General features: G+C 39.3%; 2 protein-coding genes across 2 annotated transcripts in view; one reads left to right on the top strand and one right to left on the bottom strand.

The window, feature by feature from the left end:
- Positions 1-5,131, bottom strand: part of LOC120777081 — a 63,802-nt gene extending 58,671 nt beyond the window's left edge. The window contains exon 1 of the mRNA XM_040108209.1: positions 3,677-5,131. Within this exon, the coding sequence (XP_039964143.1) occupies positions 3,677-5,131 (1,455 nt within the window). The remainder of the gene's footprint in view (positions 1-3,676) is intronic.
- LOC120777079 (elongation factor-like GTPase 1) overlaps positions 1-22,528 on the top strand; it is a 181,599-nt gene that overhangs the window by 64,766 nt on the left and 94,305 nt on the right. The gene's annotated exons all lie outside the window — the stretch shown is intronic.

Raw genomic sequence — 22,528 nt, 5'->3', positions numbered from 1 at the left:
TGATATTACAATTGCCGTTAGTTCGCCAGTGCAAACTGTGCTTTTATACGTACTTTTATAACAATTGCTTTCGGGCACGATTGCTGTTATTGTTGTTGTCAATGACTATGTATATGTACATATACATATGTACATAAAGAAGTATATATGTATAGCCGCTTTTATGACAATCGATTTACTTTGAAAGCACCAGCACCAGCATCAGCGCAAAGCAACACAACGTTGCAACAAATATTGCGGCACACACACACACATGTACACAAATGCGGCAAGAATATCTCTTCATAATTTCTACTTTGTTGCTCCGGCGCTGCAGCGCGACGGTAAGGCCACGAGTTCAGTGCCGAGCAATCACAATCAATTCATACCAACTACAGCAACAACAACATTGCTGTATTGAAAATACAGCAATAATAGTAGAATGCAGTTGCAACTATCTCCATAGCATTGGTTGCATTTAATGTGGCTGTTTTTGTTGTTGGCTTGCATGTTGTTGATATTGCTGTTGTTAATGTTGTGAAACGGTTTTGTTCGATTGCAACAAGTGGCATTCACCGAAACAATCGTTTGCCTTGCGCTACACGCATTTGTAATGTTGCCGATGTTGTTGCTGCTTGTTGTTGCACATATTTGTTGTATTACTTGGCAGGCAATCACTACTCTATCCCCAGTCAATAGATACTGTTATTACTCGTGCTTTTGTTGCAGTCGCTTGCCACTTCTTGCAAGTAGCAAATATGTGTGCATGTTTTGGTTGATCTCATAATTTCCACGAGATATTTTGAACATACATACATACAAGTATACAAGGCACATTAACGAATCTGCTGGTCCCTTTGGTTATAAGAGTCAGATTTGGCGATTTGCGGTGAACTTGATTTACGTTTATTGACCGTCAAAAACATTTTTCAAAGCAGATTTAAAATTGCAAGGCGGTAAAATGCAGGAAGCATAATTTAAACGTCGAATTTATCCAGTTTACAAGAGAAGAACCAGGCGGGTTTCCTATATATTAATACTTTGAACAAGGCATATTAAGTTTTATATACGTAAATAATCAGCATGATGAGCTGAGTTGATTTAGCCATGTTCTACTCTTTGTCTGTCTGTCTGTACATACGCGCACTAGTTCCTCAGATACACCGACTTGAAATTTTGCGCACGTCCTTTTTTGCTAAAGAAGCTGCCCGTTTTTCGGCCCGCCAATATTGGACCCCAATAGCATACATTTAATTGCAATAAAAATTGAATGACCCAAATCAAGTATTTTTTTGTTATTTGACAAGATATCTGCACAAAATTCGGCATAGAATTGCCTAAGACGATACGACCATCTCCGAGGTTTTTCAGATCGGACTACTATTTTATATATTGGGTAGTCGAAAAAGACTCTTCGTATTTTGTCAATAGATGTCGTTGCACTCGTATATCTCCAGTGCTACCAATCACATTGTGTCATACCATATAGTGTTAGAAAGGTGAGATTTTAACCAAAAAATAATAACCTCGAGGAAGTAGAAAACAATTATAGCTGTTCAGAAGTGAGTGAAAATAATGAAAAAATATTTTGAAATTTTTGTATAAAAAAGGGAAAAATCCCACGAAAGCAACCAACAAAATTTGTGAAGTTTACGGAGACGATACTGTATCAGTTCTTGTAGCACAAGAATGGTTCGCTCGCTTCCGTTCTGGAAATTTCGATGTGAAAGAGGCACCTCGCTCCGGTCGACCTACCGTTGAAAAAGTCGATGAAATTAAGGAAAAGATTAACCAGGACCATGACATAAGCAACCACGACATTGCTAAGGAACTTAACATTCGTCATCAAACGATTTTGAACCATTTTCAAAAGGCTGACTACAAAAAGAAGTTCGATGTTTGGGTACCAATTAAATTGTCTGTGAAAAATGTAATGGACTGAATTAACATCTGCGATTCTTTGCTGAAACGAAATGAAATCGAACCATTTCTGAAGCGAATGCTAACAGGAGACGAAAAGTGGATCAAATACGACAATAATGTGCAAATAAAATCATGATCCAAGCTTGGTGAAGCTCAACAAATGGTCGTAAAGCCCGGATTGACGCCTCGAAATGATATGCTGAGTGTTTGGTGGGATTGGAAAGGAATCATCCACTATGAGCTACTCCAGCCAGGGTCGAACGATTGATTCTACAATTTACTGTCAACAACTGATGAAATCGAAGCACTCAATCGAAAAAAACGGCCGGAACTGATCAACAGAAAGGACAACGCCAGACCTTGGTTACTCGGCAAAAACTGGGAGAGCTTGGCTGGGAAGTTTTAAAGCATCCACCATAGAGCTATGACCTTGCACCATCGGACTACCATTTGTTTCGGTCAATGCAGAAATCCTTTAATGGAGTAAAAGTTTTACACTGATGGAATAATGCCGCTACCGGAAAAATGGCAAAAAGTGGTCGAATTGGTCAAAATGGTACATATACATTAAAGTTTATTATACATATAAAAAAAAATAAGTTGAAGATTGATTACAAATACGAAGGCTTTTTCGACTACCCAGTAGATGCCATGCAAACTGAACTATCAGAATCAATTTCATTGTTGTTTTTCGGCAAGATATCGTCCCGGAATTTACCAAACAGTATAATCCAAGTTGAAAATACAATCTTATAAAAATTGTAGAGATGAAACTACTGAAGCATATACTGCCAAACAACCGATCCGGCCAATTAAAATGAAGTTTTGATTTGGAAACAATTTATTTGTGAAGAGGACTTCAGTGCCACCGAGTTTTACGTTTTTATTTGTTTTTGAAATCAATTGTAGATTTTTTTGTGCAGTTTCAAAATCTGCATTTAAGTCGTCATAACTGAAAATTAGTTTGAGCGGCCTTTTTACCGTCTTTATAATGAGAATCAAGCTTGCTATTTTATAATAAAGAAATATAAGTACCAGCAGCTTGGGAAAATGGTTTTAAAATGAAATAGTGATCCATATAAATTGTATGCTCCTGGTAGTTATGAGTGTCAATCTATTCATTGCAGAATATACTTTTAGATCAAAATAATTTCAATATTCTCAGGGATATGTTGAATACCTCAACAATTGGTTGCCAATTAAAAATTTAATTAATTAATTTTTTATTAAATTTTTAATATGTAATTGTGTATATCTGATTCGATAAAAAATATTTTGGTTTCAAAATGGCCACTTTACTTTAATCAGGCCCTTTAGATCTCTATAACTAATTTGAGCGTCCTTTATTTAGGAGATTTATTAACTTTTTTTTAAATTCATAACGATTTTCGGTATTCGAGCTGCAGACGTCTTTAATCGTCTAATTTCAAAGCTTTCATTTATTGCGTGAGTCGAAAATGAAGTCGCATTAAAAATATAGTTAATTATAATATATCAATTTTCTAAGCAAAAAAAGCAAATAATAAGCAGTGTCTGCCATACAAAGTATTCATATCCATTAACGGGAGTGAACCTAATAAGACAAACGAGTAGGTGTGTGGACTTAGCACAGTCAAATTGGCCTATCGCCATCAGACGTCGCAGCGAGTGTCCAATTGCCGCCAAGTGTGACACCATTTCACACATAAGCGCGCACGCAACTAGCGCTGACCGTAACCACCATCCCACCCATTCAAAGCGCTCGTCTTACCCAGGCTAAGAGTAGTGAACTCACCTTATCCTTGTTGCTGACGCCTTGCTTCTGCTGGTAGAATTCCTCGCGTGCATGATTCAGGCTATCAATTAACGCCGACGTATTCACTTGGGGCTCGTAGTCCATGTCATTATTATTATTGGCATTGCCATAGTTGTTGGCCAAAGTGGTAGTGATCGGCGTGGAGGAGTAAGTGGATGGCAGCGAAGCAATGGAGGCTGTGGAAGCCGCGGCGGCAGCAGCAGCGGCGGCTGAAGCTGAAGTCTTATCGGTGGACTGTGTGGCAGGCGGCAACGCTGACACCTTGTGCGCTTGGTACATGGGCGAGGAAGCGGACTGCGGCAGCTGCGCCGTTTGGGGCTTCTGATATTGTAGCTGTGGCTGTTTCTGTACGTATTGTTGTTGTTGCGTCTGCTGTTGATGATGGTAGGTTTGCAGTGGTTGCGTGGTGGTTGTGGCCAATTTCTGCTTATTGCTGGCCGGTTGGCGATGCAGGCTCGCAGTGGTGCCAGGTTTCTGGCCACGTTTCGAGGTATGTCCCGTTTTGGTAATACCGCCAGAACCGGGTCTCTTGGTGGCGCGCGTCTTTGTCAATTTGCCGCTGGTGGTTAACGTGCGTTGGCTGCCAATTGTGGTCAGACCACCATTCAAGTCCTCCGGTTCGGCTTTGATTGAGGCTGCTGCTATGTTGTTGTTGGAGCGTGCTGCAACGAATTGGTCGTCGGAGTCGGTGGCGTCGGTGAGTGGATCAATTGTGGTGGTGGGATAATCAGCGCCGGCCGCCAGCGCACCTTCAGTAGTATCCTCATTTTCAGTGCTGTCTGTGGCACTCTCCGTTTGTTCGACCTCATCGCTGCCAGCATTGTAATTGTATTCCGTGGTGGTTGGTAACTCGTGTGCAACCGAAGTTTGTGCAGTGACAGCGGCCTGTGCCGCAGCCAGCTCATCCATGGAGGTCTGCAACTGTAGCAGTGTAGTCTCGTCTAAGACCAAAGTGGGATCGGTCTCGGCTTCAGCATTGGTTGCGGCCTCTGTGGTAGCATACGACGTTTTATCTGCTGCAGCTTCACTATTGCTGTTCTCACTATCCGCTGGCTTCGCAGCAGCTCTCAGCTGCTCACTTTCATTAATGTCGAGCGACTCCTTGAGACGTGCCACACGCTCTACGATGCGCTCCAGCATATCCTTTTGCGATTCTGGCAGATTTTTCGTATCCAGCGTCAGCAGTTTATTGTATTTTTCGATATTCGCTTTCACTGTCTCGATATCAGCCTGTATTTTGGCTGGTGGTGGCGCAAGTGTAGGACTATCGCCGATTGGCGGCATGTAGTGTGTGCGTGCGCGCCGATTACTATAGCCGACTAGCTCGATAACGCCAGGATATTCGGCGTTGGCGCTGCTGCAGAGCTGTAGTAAGCTGGTGAGGCACGTAGCAGCAACCAGCATTGCCAATGAGGATAAACGCGAGGATCTCATTGCTGCTTTTTGTTACGCGATTTTGCTTAAGAATCCGTGGAAATTTATTTTGTTTTCTATGCTTCGTTTAAATTTGTTATGAAGCACTTAGTATTTTTATTTGTAAGATTTGTGGAAAAACGTCCAACGATATTCTTTCAATTACTTCAATTAAAAGTAAAAAAAATTTTGCCGAGTTATTTTCAATAAAATTTTAAAATATTTTTTTTTCACTTAAGTTTTATTTTATGTTTTTATATTCTTTTTAAATCTCTATAGAATTTTTATTAGTTCACACGTTTGTATCTAACCAGCGCCACTAATTCCTTTTGTATTTCGCATTTACTTCATTTCAATCACGTTTGACGTAGTCCTGCTGCCCAACTCACAGTTCCAGCCAGCTTTTTACACTACTCTTTGTCTTTAGCTTCTTGCTGATTCTTTTGCCAGCTGCTGCGAGCCAAACAAAAAATGAAAATAAAATAATAAATTCAGCGACAAGCCGTATTAGTGTCAACTAACTGTTCTTGACTTCTTTTCAAGCTTAAGCCTCCACCTTTGTGTTGGTCGGTTACTTCACTTCGCGTGCAATGCCGCAACGGCGTTACGCTTGCCACATCCACTTCAAGCAGCTAGTCTCTTTATATATATAAGTATGTCTGTAGCATCAACATTTACACACAATGCCCGTTTAATTCTTTTTATATGTTTTTAAATTACTTTTAAAGATTTCTGGCATTCTTTTTTTAGTTCACTCGTTTAAAATCGGATTTTCTGCTTTAAAGTGCCCGTTTGACCAACAGTCAAGTGATAACACACACAAAAAACGCTTTAAAAATAGTGTCCAATCAGTGTTTTTATGAACCGAGGAGAAAATCAAGTTAGCACACAAGCGTTTAGACAAAAAAGAGCATTTAACTTAGCAAAACAAACTGTAAAACGAAAGACTTAAGCGACGAACTCGACGAGCTGTAACTAGTAGCACCGCAGCGGTACAAATGTTCAGCAAACAGATTTTGCAGCGTCTTTTAAAATTTCTTTTGGCCCAACCAAACCCATCTGCGACGACCATCTGCAACCAGAGTGCAGCCAGGGAGGCAGCGCGGGCACCAACAGCGTCACCAAGCCCACAAAGCGAAGCAAGCGCGCAGCTGCTGAGCGCGCCAGCTCAAGTTGGCTGAGAGAGCGCGCCAAGCAAGAAATCTCTGAAGCAGCAAACATGTACACACATGTGCAAGCTCGTCAGTGGCATTTGTTGCAAAGCATTTTCCCAGCTTTGTTGGCCGTGACCGCCAACTGGTCATGGCTAAGTCACAGCGCGCTCATTTCTGCCGTCATTTCTTTCACTGTTGCCTGGCAGTTCGAAGCGCACATCGAACTTGTTGCTTGCAACCAATTTCCATATGCTCAGCGCAATATTCTGGATTTCTATGTTGGCCCGCTTTGTGTGCTGGCTTTTCTTTTGGTCTCGCCAAAGCTGTGATTGTGCCATAGCAAGTTACACAGGTTTGCTTGCTTGCCCTTGCCCCCTTTGGCTTTTCTCATTTAATGCGCTCTCCTGCAGAGATTGGCGGCTCTCATTTTCCTAGCTTGCGTATGCTGTTGTACTTATTGTTGTCGCTCGGCAACTTTTGCACTTTCTTTCACTCCGACCTTGCGTGCTCTGCGGCGCTCTGAGCGCCAGCACTCGTCACACTTTCTAGCGCGCTCTCAACGCGCTACGAAGTTGTTGTTGTAGCGGAATCTGTGTTTGGTATTTCTAGCAACATTCATGCGATCGCGTGGTTGCGTGTATTGCGTTAGATACACAATGTAGCAGTGCAGCATGTTGCCAGGCCACTTGGCTTTTGTTTATGAAGCATATTTAAGAGTGGAAATTATAAAAATGATTTTGTTTTGAAATTTTATATTAAGCGCACTAATAGAATTTTTGCCAACAAGCGATGTATAAAGAATTTAGATACTTTTAGCAATAATTGTTTTCTAAATAGGAATTGCAACATGTTACTAGCAACAAGTTAAATGTTTATGAAATATGTATATCTAAAATATTGGAACACACATGAAATAGTGAACATTTTTGAGTATTTTTAGTACAAAATTTTAGCGGTAAAACGAAATGTTTAGAATATTTTTCGTAGCGTTGCCAGCTGTTTCTTTTTTTTGTTAATACGAAAAAATTATATTTTGAGATCTTTTTTGTTTTTTTTTGTATATGATTATCTAAAATAAGAATAGTATATGTTTTATTTGAAAATTTTTTTTGTGATAGACGGAAGACACGTCTCCAGTGTTTTAGACGTGCTTACGTTCCGATGGCCTAAAATCGACTCGGACCACTATCATTTTGCAGGCAGCATATGCACCCGCGTCTGTGCAGGAAAAACCGCACGTCGCAAACACAAGGAAGGTTCAACGTCGGGAAGCCGCAATCACAACAGACAGCCGAACGATTTTCTACTCGACTTTCACTCCTGCTCTCTGAGAGTACTCGTCAACAACTTCGTATAAGGAAACTGTGGGACGGCATTTCGAGCTCCTTACCTACAGCTGCAAGCGAAACCATTGGTTTTCGGAAAAAGCAAAAGAACAGTTGGTACGCCGAGGAGTGCCGTGTCGCAGCGAAGAGAAAACAGACTGCCCACCTCGCAACGTTACAATCGACCATAACACGTGCGGGATAAAATAGATACCGAGAGTTGAAGAGGGCAGCGAGGTGAATAAAATACTTGTACTAAAATTATGGAGGGAACACTTCTCCAGCCGGCTGAACGGCAGTGAACGCATAATACCAGGAGAAGGGAAACCCGATTCCCCAATCGATGACGATGGAGCCGACATTCCATTGCCCGACCATGCCGAAGTTCGAATAGCAATTACCCGCCTGAAAAACAACAAAGCGGCGGGGGCCGATGGATTGGGGGCCGAGCAAAGAACTGATAAGGAGCATGCATCAACTTATTTGTAGAATATGATCGGACGAAAGCATGCCCAACGATTGTAATTTAAGTGTGCAGAGGAAGAGGAAGACCTCCATTCCGTTGGAAAGACCAGGTGGTGAAGGAATTGGTGTCTACGCCAGTAAAAAAGGAGAAGTCTGTATTGATTGAAACAAATAATTATAAATTATCTAATTTATGGCTATATTTAAAAGCATTCTAGCTTTCTAGACATATTTATATGCAAATATTTATTGGAATTGATTTTGTTATTCGAAAAAAAAAACCAATTCTAAACCGATAACGTTCCACTTAGAGGAATCTACTTTAATTCGATGAGACAAAGCAAATACCGTTATGTGCTGCTGACAGCGTACCGCTACAAATCGCGCAGACAACCAACACAAGCGCAACCAAGCATTTGCAAACATACATACATGCATTCATACATACATACATGCATACATACATACATACATATGTACATACATGCATACATACATATGCAAATAGAATGAAGCAGCGACAATGACAATCTCACGCTTGGTTTCATAACCCAGCGCTGCTACAATATAGCATATCTTAAGTACCATGCTTAGCGCCGCCTCGTGCTCTATATGCCACATATTTAACTAAACTGTATCCGTTGTTGGCGCAGCAACACCGCTTAATTGATTAGTAGAGTGCCATTGGTTGCAACACACGCAATTAAATGTCACCGTTTGGCCGCGGCGGTGGGAAACACACTGCACAATGTCCATAAATATCCACACACATACATACATGCCCGCACACATATGCGCGCTGCCTTTCTAGCAACAATAAATTCAAAGATATATCTGCTCATATACTAAATGTATATTTGTCGTAATTTATGAGCGCTCAAACACACACATACGTCTCTTTGTGGTGGCACTCACTCATATGCACGTACGCCGAAGTGGCCATATGTGGCAAGCGCTTAATGCTAATGCTGTTTCGCCAGCGAATTCCTAGCGTTTCAGCGCCGTTCCACGCCGCCATAATTCTTGGCTCACTTACCGCGCCAATCTTCCATGCTATTAACGCGCAATTTTGTGGTCAACTGCCTGTACAGCCAACATCGGCACTGCTGCGTTTCCTCCCGCAGCCTCCTCCTCCCCGCAGCTGCCGTTGCCTGCGCGCAAGACGACAATTTTCTTAGCGGCCGCTCGCATTAATCTTGTTCCTGTCGCATGGCTTGCACTTGGCGGCGGCTTCCTAACTTGTTTGCGCCCGTTTTGCGCTTCTTCTGCAGCGCCAACAACAAAGCAATAACAAGAGCAACAACAAGCTGCTCTTGTGTTCGCAGCGCGCATGTTTATTAATGAAAATCGCTGGAGGCGAACTAAATGACCGCATGTAAATATCGAGATGTTAACACACACACGCGCACACACATACACAGTTGCGGCATGAAATTGCTAATAAATGGCAGGCTCGGAGCGTTGCGTTGCGTTGCCAAGCATTTCAATTGGGCGTTTGCATTTGTAATTTGTGCTTAGATTTGGTGGTATTTGCGTGGGGTTGTTTCGGTTGATAATTGCCGATGCTTTCGCAGAGATAATTCACCGTTTTATCTATACTTTTGATAATTTTTCCAAGATTTTTCATAGTTTTTTTTATTTAATAGTAGATATTTACCTTTTTTCATAATAATTTTTTGTATAAATTTTCCACCTTTCTACTCACTTTCTTTTTGGACATAAATATTTTGTAGAATATTCATGGCCTAAGGGATTTCAAATTATTACTGCCGTTGTGTTAAAAGTAAACATTTTTATCCAAAAAGAATAAACGGGAATGGCAGTTACTGATAAACTCTAAATGTTTATCGGTTCTGATAGTATAGAACCCACTGTAGTAAAAGTTGTTTATTTTCTCTGCTGAGACTCGCATCACAAAACATGGACTGCAAGCTGCTTTACAAATTTTTCAAAAAGGAAGGCTGCAGTGAAGAGGATATTCGGTCTCACTAGCTATCTCCAGTAAATTAAATATATTTATTTTTTATTTCGAGCTCTTTCTAAACGGTCTTAACAATACTCAACAATAATTCTGTGAGGTAATGGGTCTAACTTCACACTTGTTTTCAAAGCTCTGACATTCCAAAAATAATTTGGAAGTTGGTTCATTAGTTTCCTCAAACTTTATCCATGTATCACAGCATTATTACGAATGGTCGGATATCTGCCATAACTGGACAAACTTCATTAACACAACGTTTTCATTATTATTTTCATACAAAAGTAATTCGATATAATCGGACATGAGTACGTTCCAACAACCAGCCACCTCTGGCAATAATTTCATCATCTCTGATAAACAGATAAGATTATATCAGATTTGGTGTTTTGAGACAGTTATTTTTAAGATCAAATATGTAAAACGATCACAACAAACAAATTGTCTTGCGCTGGTGCCATTTGCTTTGCGAGAGGGAATAAAGGAATAACTGTCACTGGCTGACATTGGCTCGCATTTATCAGTTCAATAGAAATAGTCTTTCAGTTTTTAAGATATCGATCTAAATTTTTGCATACGTTCTTTTCTTCTCAAGAAGCTGCCATAGCTTCTATGCAACTGAAGCTATTTTTTTTTCTTTTTTTTATTAATGAAGTGAAGTACAACGTGTAAAAGAGGCAATCCGTTGGTGTAGTTGACCATCTCTGAACTTATTACAATTGATGCTCATAAATTTCAGCAATTTACTTTAATAACAATTGTTTAACCATCAAATCCGAACCTAGAAAATGTAACTTCAGTTGTAGCTAGGGGTCGCCATTCAACTCAAAACTAACCTGAAAAAACTTTTCATGATTAAAGTCACTAGCCATTCAGAGGCGACCATTCAGAGAGCAACCTTTTCGATCGCGGGCAGTATAAAGCACACACCAAAAACTTCCATGCAACTGTTGATTCGTATGAATGTGTCTATTTGAAGAAGCTGCAAAACTGAAAAAAAAATCATAAAATAACAGCTACTAAAAAAATGCTGATTTTCCACTAAATATTTAACTTTGTCGATTTTTTTCAATTGGGGTATTCACAACCCGTCGTAAAGCATCGTAAAATCGCAAAATTGTTGTTGGATTTCATACAGAAATGAGTTTAAACATTTACAATTCTCAATGCTATGTTTTCGAATCGTTATAACTTATAACTTTATGAGACTTGTGAAAACCCTAAATATATTAAAAATTTAAATTTGTCATTTTTTGTTGCTTCATGTGACAGCCAGATTTTCAAGTAAATCGGCTGATTAGAACTTGAGATATTGCGGCAATTGCATCGAGAAAAACGATCCACTAGACCGGTCCAGTTGCCGCGACACTAAATATCCTTTCAGGGGATATTGGTAGTCGAAAAAGTCTTCTCGTATTTTTTATATACATATACATATATAATGAACTTTCAAAACTAAAGTTCTAAACTAAATATGTACCATTTTGGTCGACCACTTTTTGCCATTTTTCCGCTAGAGACGTCATCCCATCAGTGTAAAACTTTTGTGGTTTTTCGGCGAAAAACTGCGACAAGTAATTTTCACAGGCTTCTCTTGAAGCCAAGTTTATTCCATTAAAGAAGTTCGGCATTGACCGAAACAAATGGTAGTCCGATGGTGGAAGGTCAGGGCTATATGATCGATTCATCAAAATTTCCTAGCCAAGCTCTCCCAGTTTTTGCCGAGTAACCAAGGTCAAGCGTTGTCTTGATTGAAGACGAAGCCCTTTTGCTGATCACTTCTGGCCGTTTTTTTTTCGATTGTTTGCTTCAATCTCATCAGTTGTTGACAGTAAAATGTAGAATCAATCGTTCGACCCTGGCTGGAGCAGCTCATAGTGGATGATTCCTTTCCAATCCCACCAATCACTCAGCATGACCTTTCGAGGCGTCAATCCTGGCTTTGCGACCATTTGTTGAGCTCCACCACGCTTGGACCATGATCTTTTTCGCACTTTATTGTCGTATTTGATCCACTTTTCGGTACCCGTTACCATTCACTTTAGAAATGGTTCGATTTCATTTCGTTTCAGCAATGAATCACAGATGTTAATTCGGTCCATTAAATTTTTCACAGACAATAAATGTGGTACCCAAACAGCGAGCTTCTTTTTGTAGTCAGCCATGTTTAAATGGTTCAAAACCGTTTGATGATGAATGTTAAGCTCGTTAACGATGTCATGGCTGCTTATGTGACGGTCAAGGTCAATCTTTTCCATAATTTCATGGGCTTTTTCAACGATAGGTCGACCAGAGCGAGGTCCGGATGTGTGTCTGTCCGTCCGTCCATCTGTCCGTCCGTCCAAGCTGTAACTTGAGTAAAAATTGAGATATCATGATGAAACTTGCTACACGTATTTCTTGGCTCCATAAGAAGGTTAAGTTCGAAGATGGGCAGAATCGGCCCACTGCCACGCCCACAAAATGGCGAAAACCGAAAACCTATAAAGTGTCATAACTAAGCCATAAATATAGATATTAAAGTGAAATTTGGCACATGGGATCGTATTAGGGAGGGGCATATTTGGACGTAATTTTTTTGGAAAAGTGGGCGTGGCCCCGCCCCCTACTAAGTTTTTTGTACGTATCTCGAAAACTACTATAGCTATGTCAAACAAACTATGTAGAGTCGTTTGCTTCAGGCATTTCTATATATAGTTCAAAAATGGAAGAAAACGGATAATAACCACGCCCACCTCCCATACAAAGGTTATGTTGAAAATCACTAAAACTGCGTTAACCGACTAACAAAAAACGTCAGAAACACTAAATTTTACGGAAGAAATGGCAGAAGGAAGCTACACCCAGGCTTTTTTTAAAAATTGAAAATGGGCGTGGCGTCGCCCACTTATGGACCAAAAACCATATCTCGGGAACTACTCAACCGATTTCAATGAAATTCGGTATATAATATTTTCTTAACACCCTGATGACATGTACGAAATATGGGTGAAATCGGTTCACAACCACGCCTTCTTCCAATATAACGCTATTTTGAATTCTATCTGATGCCTTCTCTGTATAATATACTTATATATTAGGAAATGAAAATACAATTCAATACTCAAAGTACACAAATTGATCTAATCTAATTAATTTTACAGAAAAATAAAAAAATATGTAAATTATTATCACTTTATCATGCGAGAGTATAAAATGTTCGGTGACACCCGAAATTAGCCCTTCCTTACTTGTTTATACAAAAATTTCAAAATATAGCGAATTTCTTCATTATTTTCATTCATTTTTGAGCAGCTGTAACTTTTTTCAATTTACCCGAATTAAATTTTTTTTTGGTTAAATGAAGTTTAAAATCTCACCTTTTCAACACTGTGTGTGCTATACCACAATGTGATTGGTAGCACCGGAGATATAGGACTGCAACGACATCTATTGACAAAATACGAAAAGACTTTTTCGACCTTTTCCTTTTTTTTCAAATTTCTGTAATAGAAAACCCTCTTAACATATTCGCAACCCCGCATAGGAGTACTTTTGTATGAAACATGCTTCTCAGCACAATAAATATAATATTGCAAAATCAAATAGACTCCATAAACATACACATATGTATAAATGTGTATAGTTTCTTAAGAGTAGATAAACAGATGAACTCTACTGTAATCAATTTTATAGGTTATCGAACTTCCTCGCTCACCCAGATCGCGCTCAACTACTTGGGAATGTTGTTCACTACAAATTGCTTGTAATTAAAGAAGAAAGAAATGGCAGCCATAATCTTCCAGAAGCTCGATGTTGATTAAGAAAGCGCGATTGCACCACACATACACACACACATGCTTTACTGTGAATGGGGGATATTTGCAGCAGTGAAGATGGCAATTTGTATTTGTGGATGCGGAGGCAAACCGCAGCTTGACGCCGTCTAAATCTTCTATTTAAAATTTTTTTCTCACAACTTTTTTGCTTTGGCATAATTTCCATGCCAATTTGCCAGCCCATAAACCTCTGACACGAATGCAAGCGATTGGCTGGAAAGCGACAAGCGCGGCGCTGATGAATGTTGCCATAGCAGAAGGGCTGCCAGCCGCTAAGCTCGGATGTAAGCGCCGTGAACTAGCAAAAAATCCAATTGTATTTGTATTGGTGTGCGTACGTGCAGTGCGTGAGCCGGTAAAGAGGCGTGTAAGTGGCACAATAATGAGCTGAAAACATGTTTGCATTTGGCTTCTCGCATGGAAATTAGAAACATCGACAATAAATATGTTTTGCAACACTTCGGCATTGCCTCCATGCCACAAGCATACACGCGATTGCATCTCTGCCGCCTACGGATGGTGCAAATAACCACTTCACGCATACGAATTGATGAGTTGCAACACGGTTGTGGCGTGGAAATAAAGCTTCCACCGAGTCATTCATAGTGAAATTGTCCGATCGCCTAGTTGTTGCCGCATGGCACACGCTGGTGGATTGGTTACGCGGCCTTAGTATTAGACGCTGTTTTTGGTGTGTGCTGCCGCAAACACAAGTGGCAAGCAACATACGAAATTTACCGACAACTGGCAAAGAAAAATTTCCATTTCGCTGCCTGCTGATAAGCTACCATAATGACGGCGTTGCGGCAAAAGTTGGACCAACGACTTAATTTCCATATTGCAATGCCTCATTCAAATTGTAATCGTTGCTTGCAACAAATGACTCGCAACACCGACTTTTCGACTTTCGGCGCATTGTGAACGCGTGCTGATTGCCGATGCGCTGCATGCTGCAACAAACATTGCCTGCGTCTTGCTTGAGCAGACTGGTTGTTGTTGTTGCCTGGTAGTTCTTGATGACATAGATCAGCTGCCGCCGCCTAAAACCCGCACCCAGCTAGGCAGCTAGCCAGCCAGTCGGCCAAGTTGCAAGTTATTGGTCGGTCGGTCATCTCGCCGCTGGTGGATGACGATTATGATCGGTTTGCCACCGCCACCAACAGCACCAGCAGCGCGTTGAATGCGTCGTTGTGTTTTTTCGTGGCACCAACACGTTCTCGCCGAATGCTGCAGCCATCCTCAACTGCTGCGAGCTGCAAAAACTGGCGTGCGCACCAAGCGACTCATTGCAAGTTGCGGCAAGCATCGCAAGGCCTGACTTGTTGTTGCTATTGTTCGCTTTGTGTTTTTTCTCCTCCAAATCTTATTATAATTGTAATTGTAATTTCTAGTGTGGTTGGTTATGACGTTTTTATTGTTGTTGCTACTATCATTCTATCATTTTTTGTTGTTGTTTTTGCATTGTATGTTGCATTCAGTTGCTATTTGCGGTCTTTCTTTCTACACGTCTGTGCTGCATGCAATGCCACCACTCATACTGAGCCAACTTTGTGGCATCTTCGTCGGCGAGTGAAGAAAGTCCGTGAAAAAGTTGATTATTCAGCTGGTCGGCGGTTGGGTTTGTGGTTATAAAACCTGGTTGACTTTTTCAATGTTCTAATAGACCGCTTACCCTGCCTACCAGTTCGACTAGTTGCCTGCTGTTGGGCGCATAGATGCCAATTGGAAATTGTTGAGCGCTGACAGCAATTACATTCTGGTAATAAGTGAACGAACTTTGTGAAACATGAATTCATAACCCTTGAGAACCAAATTTCAAAAAAACTAAATTCTATGTAACGAATTTTTGGGTTCGGACAATATACGTATGTATACCTGTATATATTAAGGCCCTCTGAATCAGTTGGTTTAAAAATGGGACCATATTCAAACTTCATATCATTCATGGAAGTTCCAGAAATCATAGAATGTGTGAGAAATCGGCAACAACATTACTATCAAGGGGATACAGTTAGAAGTCCGAAAATAACGAATTTTCTAGATTTTTTTCTAAGAAACTTTTAAATTTATGGATTCTGAAATGTGTTATCAGCTTACAAAATGTTTACACGGCTTATCATGCGGTGATCAATCATCGTCCTTGCTTGCCAGAATAGGTCAATCAAATTGCGCGTGTAACAGAAACCATGACTTTAACTTCCGTTTTATGATTTTCTGCTCCAGAAAAATTTAATAAAATTATTTACTACATATTTATACAGCAGTATGGTAGCATTAGTTGAGCTTCACATTTTCCTGGGGACTGAAGAAAATGTTGACAGCTGACAATTTGGCTTAAAGCCTGAGCAAAAGAAAACTGCATTTTTCTTACACCACAGGGCTGAGTTAACGAGGAAAACGGAGAAGAACTCAAAGGGGCTAAATAATTTATTTCTGAAGAAAAAAGTGCCATTGGCGCTCCAAGGAAATTAGTAATGTTTATACTATTTTTTCGTGTTTTCTCGCTTTGCACTGCATTTGTTTGTAAAAATAAAAAAAAAACTAACACGAAAAGCAATGAAAATGCCATTTTTAGCTGGTTCTTCCCGACGCATTCGTATGAAAGTTGATAGCCCTTGCCGAAACATACACTAAAACCTACTATATAGTACTTACAAAATGTATAGTTATATAACCGAACAGTTTACTTTAAGAGGTTATATACAGTTAGGAGGTCGAAAAAAGGGATTTTTCAAGAATTTTTTCTAAGCAATAATATAATAAATAATCTAGTGATTGATCGAAGGAATTAGCAAAAAAAAATTTTTGACAAAATGGCGGCTACTCAAAGTAAAAGGTTCGATTTTCGACCAAAATTCGGGTCTATAAAAATAAGAAATTTTCATCGGATGGGGAAATCCTTCGATTAATTACTAAAAAATATAGTTAAGAAGCTTGTGTAAAAATTTCAGACCGATCGGTTCAGCCGTTTCTGAGAAATCTTCCTCACCAACTTTGAAAACACCGATTCGAGAAAAACGAGTTTAAAGTTTTGAAAGCACTTTACATGTAGTCGGCGCGCTTTCACTAATGTGTCTATAACTTCGAAAATATTCGTCGGATCGACTTGATATTTTGTATGTGTATACTCAGATATATATGTATATATAAAGAAATTGATTTTTTGAAACTCCTAACTGTATATAACCCCTTAACTTCTAACGAAAACTGGTCTTCAACTCTTTTTTGGGAGGTATTTGATAACTATTTGACTATTGCAGAAGCCATGGCTTTCGTCTATTAAGCAGACTTGGCGTGGAGCTACCGAACAAAGCTTTACTGTAGGTTTGCAGCAACAATTTTCCATGGCAAAATCTCTTCAACTAGTTAGTTTGGATAATGCCAAAGATATCTTTATGTATATGGATATATTTATTCGTAGTATCTCAAATAACTATTTGACCATCGAACAGTCTTCAGAGATTGATTACCATATCATGTATAACACACAGAGACGCTTTTATAGTTTTTGCTTAGTTTATGTTAAAGCCTGCATCGCTGACACCAGAAAAGATTCCTATCTTTCCCGACAATTAGCCAGTGTTGTTGTAGGCAGCCAAGCAGTGAAATATGCGTGTTGGACGCACGATTTGCCCTCCTAATGATGTTACATGGCGGCAATTAAGTCTTAAATAATTAGAAAGTGCAGCAAATTCATATTTCAAAAACAAAAGAAAAGTTGTGAAAAACGGTGGTAAAGAAAAGAATGCACAACGTTCTCAGTGTGCGTTCGTGCCAGCTTTCCTTGCTGCGCAGCGAAATGCAAAATCATTGAGCCATGCATCCTGCTGCCTCTACCACGCCAACTGTTGCCGCTCGTCCGGATTCGCAGCGCTGCAGCAAAGCTATCGCGGCGACATGCAACACTGGACCCTCACAGCGCTGCACACCACAACTTGTTCTTTCTTGTTGTTGCTAGTGTTGTTGCAGCGTCGGCGATGTGTGTAATGCGCTTATTGTTTTTGTGTAATTTGTCATAGTTGGTGTTGTCACAAATTTGCGGTGGACCCCGTTGTTGGCTTTTTGTATGCCCACACTTATCTAGGCTTCGTGTGTTTGTATGTGTGTGTGTCTGTATGTGTTAGGTTTTTGTTTTTCCCGTTGCTGTCAACAATTCTTGTCGTTTATGTCACACAATGAGTTATTAGCAGCTACCGATTGGTGGCGTGAGTGACGAGTCATTTGTTGTAGTTGTATGTTGTGTTATGTTTTTACTCAATTAACGATACGAGTGCCCTCTGCTTCCCTTGTTATTTGTATCTAAGTATGTATTCCTGTGGAAATTTCAATTTATTCTGCGCTGCATTGGCATTTGTTGAAAGTGGTCATTTACAGAAAATAAAATTAATTACACTTTAAAATTTGTATACGGGTAATAAATCATATTATATTAAAAATTATAGTTCCAAATCCTTCATCAACATATGTCAATATATAATTTATGTACCGTAAGCGCCGATGTAATTGTGCTTTTGCTGGAAGGAAATCATATACCGGTGTTACCAAATAGGGTTGATCTGATTTCTTAGTGTCGTTTTGTTCATTTTTATTATGTCGTGATATGTAATTTTTTGTTTTTGTATTCAGTAATGTTTACAAATTCGTCAGGGAAAGATATACGCAAGAACAACGTTTACAAATTATTCAATTTTATTATCGAAATTATCGTTCTCCAATTGCAAAGTTTTGTGCGCCTTGTTCTTACTCAAGAACTGAAACCATTGGACCACCGTAAACGTCGTGAATTTGCTGATTTTACCTTGGAACATCTTGAAAACGATAACAATGTTTTTAAGAAAATCATCTCCTCCGTTGAGGTCCACTTTTATCTGAGTGGTGCGGTAAATAAACAAAACTGTTGTTTCTGATGCAAAGAAAATCCATAAATTATTCATGAACAACCCTTACATTCAACTAAATTCTCAGTTTGGTCTGGTTTTTGGTCATCGGTCCGTACTTCTTTCGAAATGAAGCGGTAACACTGTTACTGTCAATAAAGAGCGGTATAAACCGATGATAATCAACTTTTTATAACCGCAATTGAAAGCAGTTGATCTTGACAACATCTGGTTCCAACAAGACGGGGGCACAGCACGTGCAGCAACCTAATTTTTGTGAGAAAAGTTTGGAGATTCGATTATTTCGGGTAACTGTGACATTGAATGGCTTCCAAGACGTTGCGATTCAACACCATGAGACTACTTCTGTCGGGGGTTATTTGAAGTCATTGGTCCTTAGCAATAAACAATACTCTCTTCAAGCTTTAGAAGTCAATATTGAACGTGCTATTCATGACATGCCACTTAATTTAGTGGAAAAAGTACTCGAAAATTGGGTTCAACGAATTTGTTCCTGCAAAAGAAGTCGTGGCGGCCATTTGAATGATGTTATAGTCATAAACTTAATTGTGTCGATTGTACTTCACTTTAAATAAAAAAGCATTTGAATTTCTTAAACAATTAGTGTGTATTTCTTTAAGGAATCATAACACCCCTTTTGGAAAACCCTGTAGTTATAACTTTGTCTGCTCAAAATAACTGTATTTCTGGTAGAACCCAAAAACTATACTTTCGTTTTCGTTATCGTTTGTTAAAAATAATAATCTTTTCGTCTTATAAATACTTAAGTTACTGCACGAATCCACGATGACACGATTTGCTAAATATTCATTAATTTCATCCGATCAAATTTGACCCAGACAGACAATAAATACTTTTTATACTATTTAAATATAATGTATGTAGGCTCTTGAGCAAATACAAGAATGTCAGCGCTTCATCCAATTTTCCATGCAGATATAAGACCTCGCTGTCTTCAGAAAATTTTAGTTTTTTTTCGATTTCGACGACTTTTTGGAACACCAATTCGCTAGATTGTTTCGACGTCATAATTATAAACCCACGTCTTGTTGCCAGTAATGATAAGTTTGATGAAAATAGGGTTGTTGTTGGTTTGTGGTAACGTTTATCCAGACACTGCTTGGAGAAAAGCAATAAGTTAACTTCCATCTAAATATAAGGGCCTTACAAAAACGAGCTGTTTCGTTGGGTTGGGACCGTGGAGATTGGGATTCATTTATGGGTTTGCAAAGAGATGATCAGTGTCATGCTTCACACATTGATTTGAGCTCTCTCTGATTTGAGATCGCTGTTTGGACTCCAAGTACGCCATTCACCAAGATTGAGTCAATGAAGGTGTTAATAGCTCTTTTGTAAATGGCGTTCAAAACCCGTCGAAAATTGGTTTCTGCGAAAACACCCGAGCAGAAGCTGTTTAGAGAGAAGTGTATTATGCTCCTTAATATGCTTCCTGCAAGCCTCGCTATGAAGATGTTCAATGCGAAATACTAAGAGACATCATATTATAGTCCGGAAGTCGGTGTTCTGGCAGTTCTGTCTCTCCTACATCTGCGTCCCGCTGCATCCACATTGCGAACACATTGTGGTGGCGTAGTGTGTGTGGAGTGAAAGAGTGCAGGCTGTTGAATGTAACACCTAAAATTGTAGGGTTGTTCATACTCGGAATTTTAACGTCCAGTCTTTACTTCTTCGCTCAGTTTGTAAATAAGTTTCGTAGTGGATGTGGCAGGAGAAAGTTTTAGGCTCTTTGCAGCGAAGAAGGCAACAAGTTTTATGAGACAGGCGTTCACTTTAGCGTGTTCAGTTACATTGCATAAAATCTCTATTGTGTACTTTGCTCAATATTTTGGTATTTAGCAACTAATCAAGGCCTTTTGGTACGAAACAAAAAGTGTTGAGTCGATTCATAAAAGTTGTTGAGATTCTCTGCTATTTCTGATGCCAATGCGATGATTTTGAAGCTTTTATTTTTTTTACTTTTTCAACAGAGGTTGATGTACGACTCGTATGAGGCAAATATTCGATGACTTCACTACCTTTACGGATGCCTTGAGCCACTCAAATATTGAGGCTCGTGATAAAATAGTCTCCCCAAAAAACTTCTGTAACATTTTCAAGATTTCCGTACCTATGAATCCATTGGAAACACAAAACTTTAGTCAAAGTTTTTGTTCAATTTGTTTTTCTATAGCGAAAATCGTGTCGTAAGCCAATAACGGTTTGACCAGTCTTAGTCTAATGGAATTATAGATCACTGACATTTTGATTTAAAAAACTTTCAGAAAACTGATATCTCAGCTGAGGTTAAGTTAAATTTTATGCACGGTTATTTTGAACGTGGTATTTAATGATAATCATCAACCTGATTATTATGATGATGGTCCAAGGTGAATTCACTCCGTTTACTCAGTTTATGAAGTATCGCCAGAAATACGACTTATGTCGATTCTTATTCTAAATATATGTGAATTCGTGAAGTAAACATTAAAATAGCATTGAACCTCGATAAAAGCAATTTATTTAAATTTTCCAAAGTTTTTTTTAGATTCTTACTTCACTTTCTTGCTTCTTCTAAAATCCTTTTATCAAAGACGTGTCACGAGGTAATCTTAAATAAAAGAAACAAAAGTGAATTTTTAAAGTTTCTTAAAACAAAACCGAAAACATTTAAATCACATCAAAATGGGGACAAGTTCCCGCCGATTCTTCCAGCCATCAACAACGACAACGCCATCATATGTCGGTATGTTTACGTTTACGTATGTTTTGTCATGGCAAATCACATGAATATGGGCCAGTGGGCTACTTGCTGTTCACACTTCCCTTTTGTTATCAGCAACGGTCAAACGGCCATCAAACTGTTCTCAAAGCCATTAAAATGCTCACACATGCATGTGTGCGTGTGCGTGTGCGCGCGAGTGTGTGCACAAACAATGCGATGCATATTGATTTTTATGACACACTACCGGCATTCGCCTCGCAGAAATCTGCCAAACAAAATCTTTGTAGGTAACAGTGATTCAAATCAATTTAATTTTATGACATTTTTGTGTGAAAAAGAAACGGATTCCCATTTCTCGTCATACGTCCATCGTTAGAACTTTTATGGCCGTACAATAGATGGGTGTGTGTGTGTGTGGGTTAGCACTTTTGTCTTGTCTTTATCAGCGTGCTTGTTGTTGGTATGCTTGCGGCACACAAAAAGCCACTAAAGAATAAGCTTTGCCATGGCGAATTAGAAATGCGAATTTTATTACTCGCTGCTCGCTCGTACGCTCTTCAGCTCCGGCCGAATGTATGAATGAAAGCATGGACTAGCGTGGAATTAGCGTTAGCTTTGCGTTTTTTGTATGTATGTGTTTTTAAATATGACATAGCGGTTAGTGCAAATTTTTGAAGAACAACGAGTATTTTTAGCTTTTGTTGCTTGTGCGCATTTTGTTGTCCACTTTTTTATTTTTGCTTTTTTTTTACTGCTCGAACTAATAAGCTGACCAATTGTTGGTCATATCTCGTCTATTGTGCTTCCTTCTTTGCTGTTAGCCAATTCTTTCATGCTTCTTTTTATATTTGCCAGGTAAATAATAACAAAAACAAAACTGTGACCTCTTATTTCGCTTAAAAGCAGCAATTTTTACTCGAACTTGTTTTCAATCTAACACTATGTTCCTGTTTTTTTTTTTTTTGGTCTTTGCGGTCATTGCATTGTCTTATTAGTATCACATTTATTATTATTGGCCCAATAAATTTACATATTACTATAACTGTACATTGCCGATT

The sequence above is a fragment of the Bactrocera tryoni genome, chromosome 5, assembly GCF_016617805.1.
Source record: "Bactrocera tryoni isolate S06 chromosome 5, CSIRO_BtryS06_freeze2, whole genome shotgun sequence".
NCBI lineage: Eukaryota > Metazoa > Arthropoda > Insecta > Diptera > Tephritidae > Bactrocera > Bactrocera tryoni.
The sequence above is the reverse complement of the archived record's forward strand: the minus strand, read 5'-3'. Positions and strand labels throughout refer to the sequence as shown.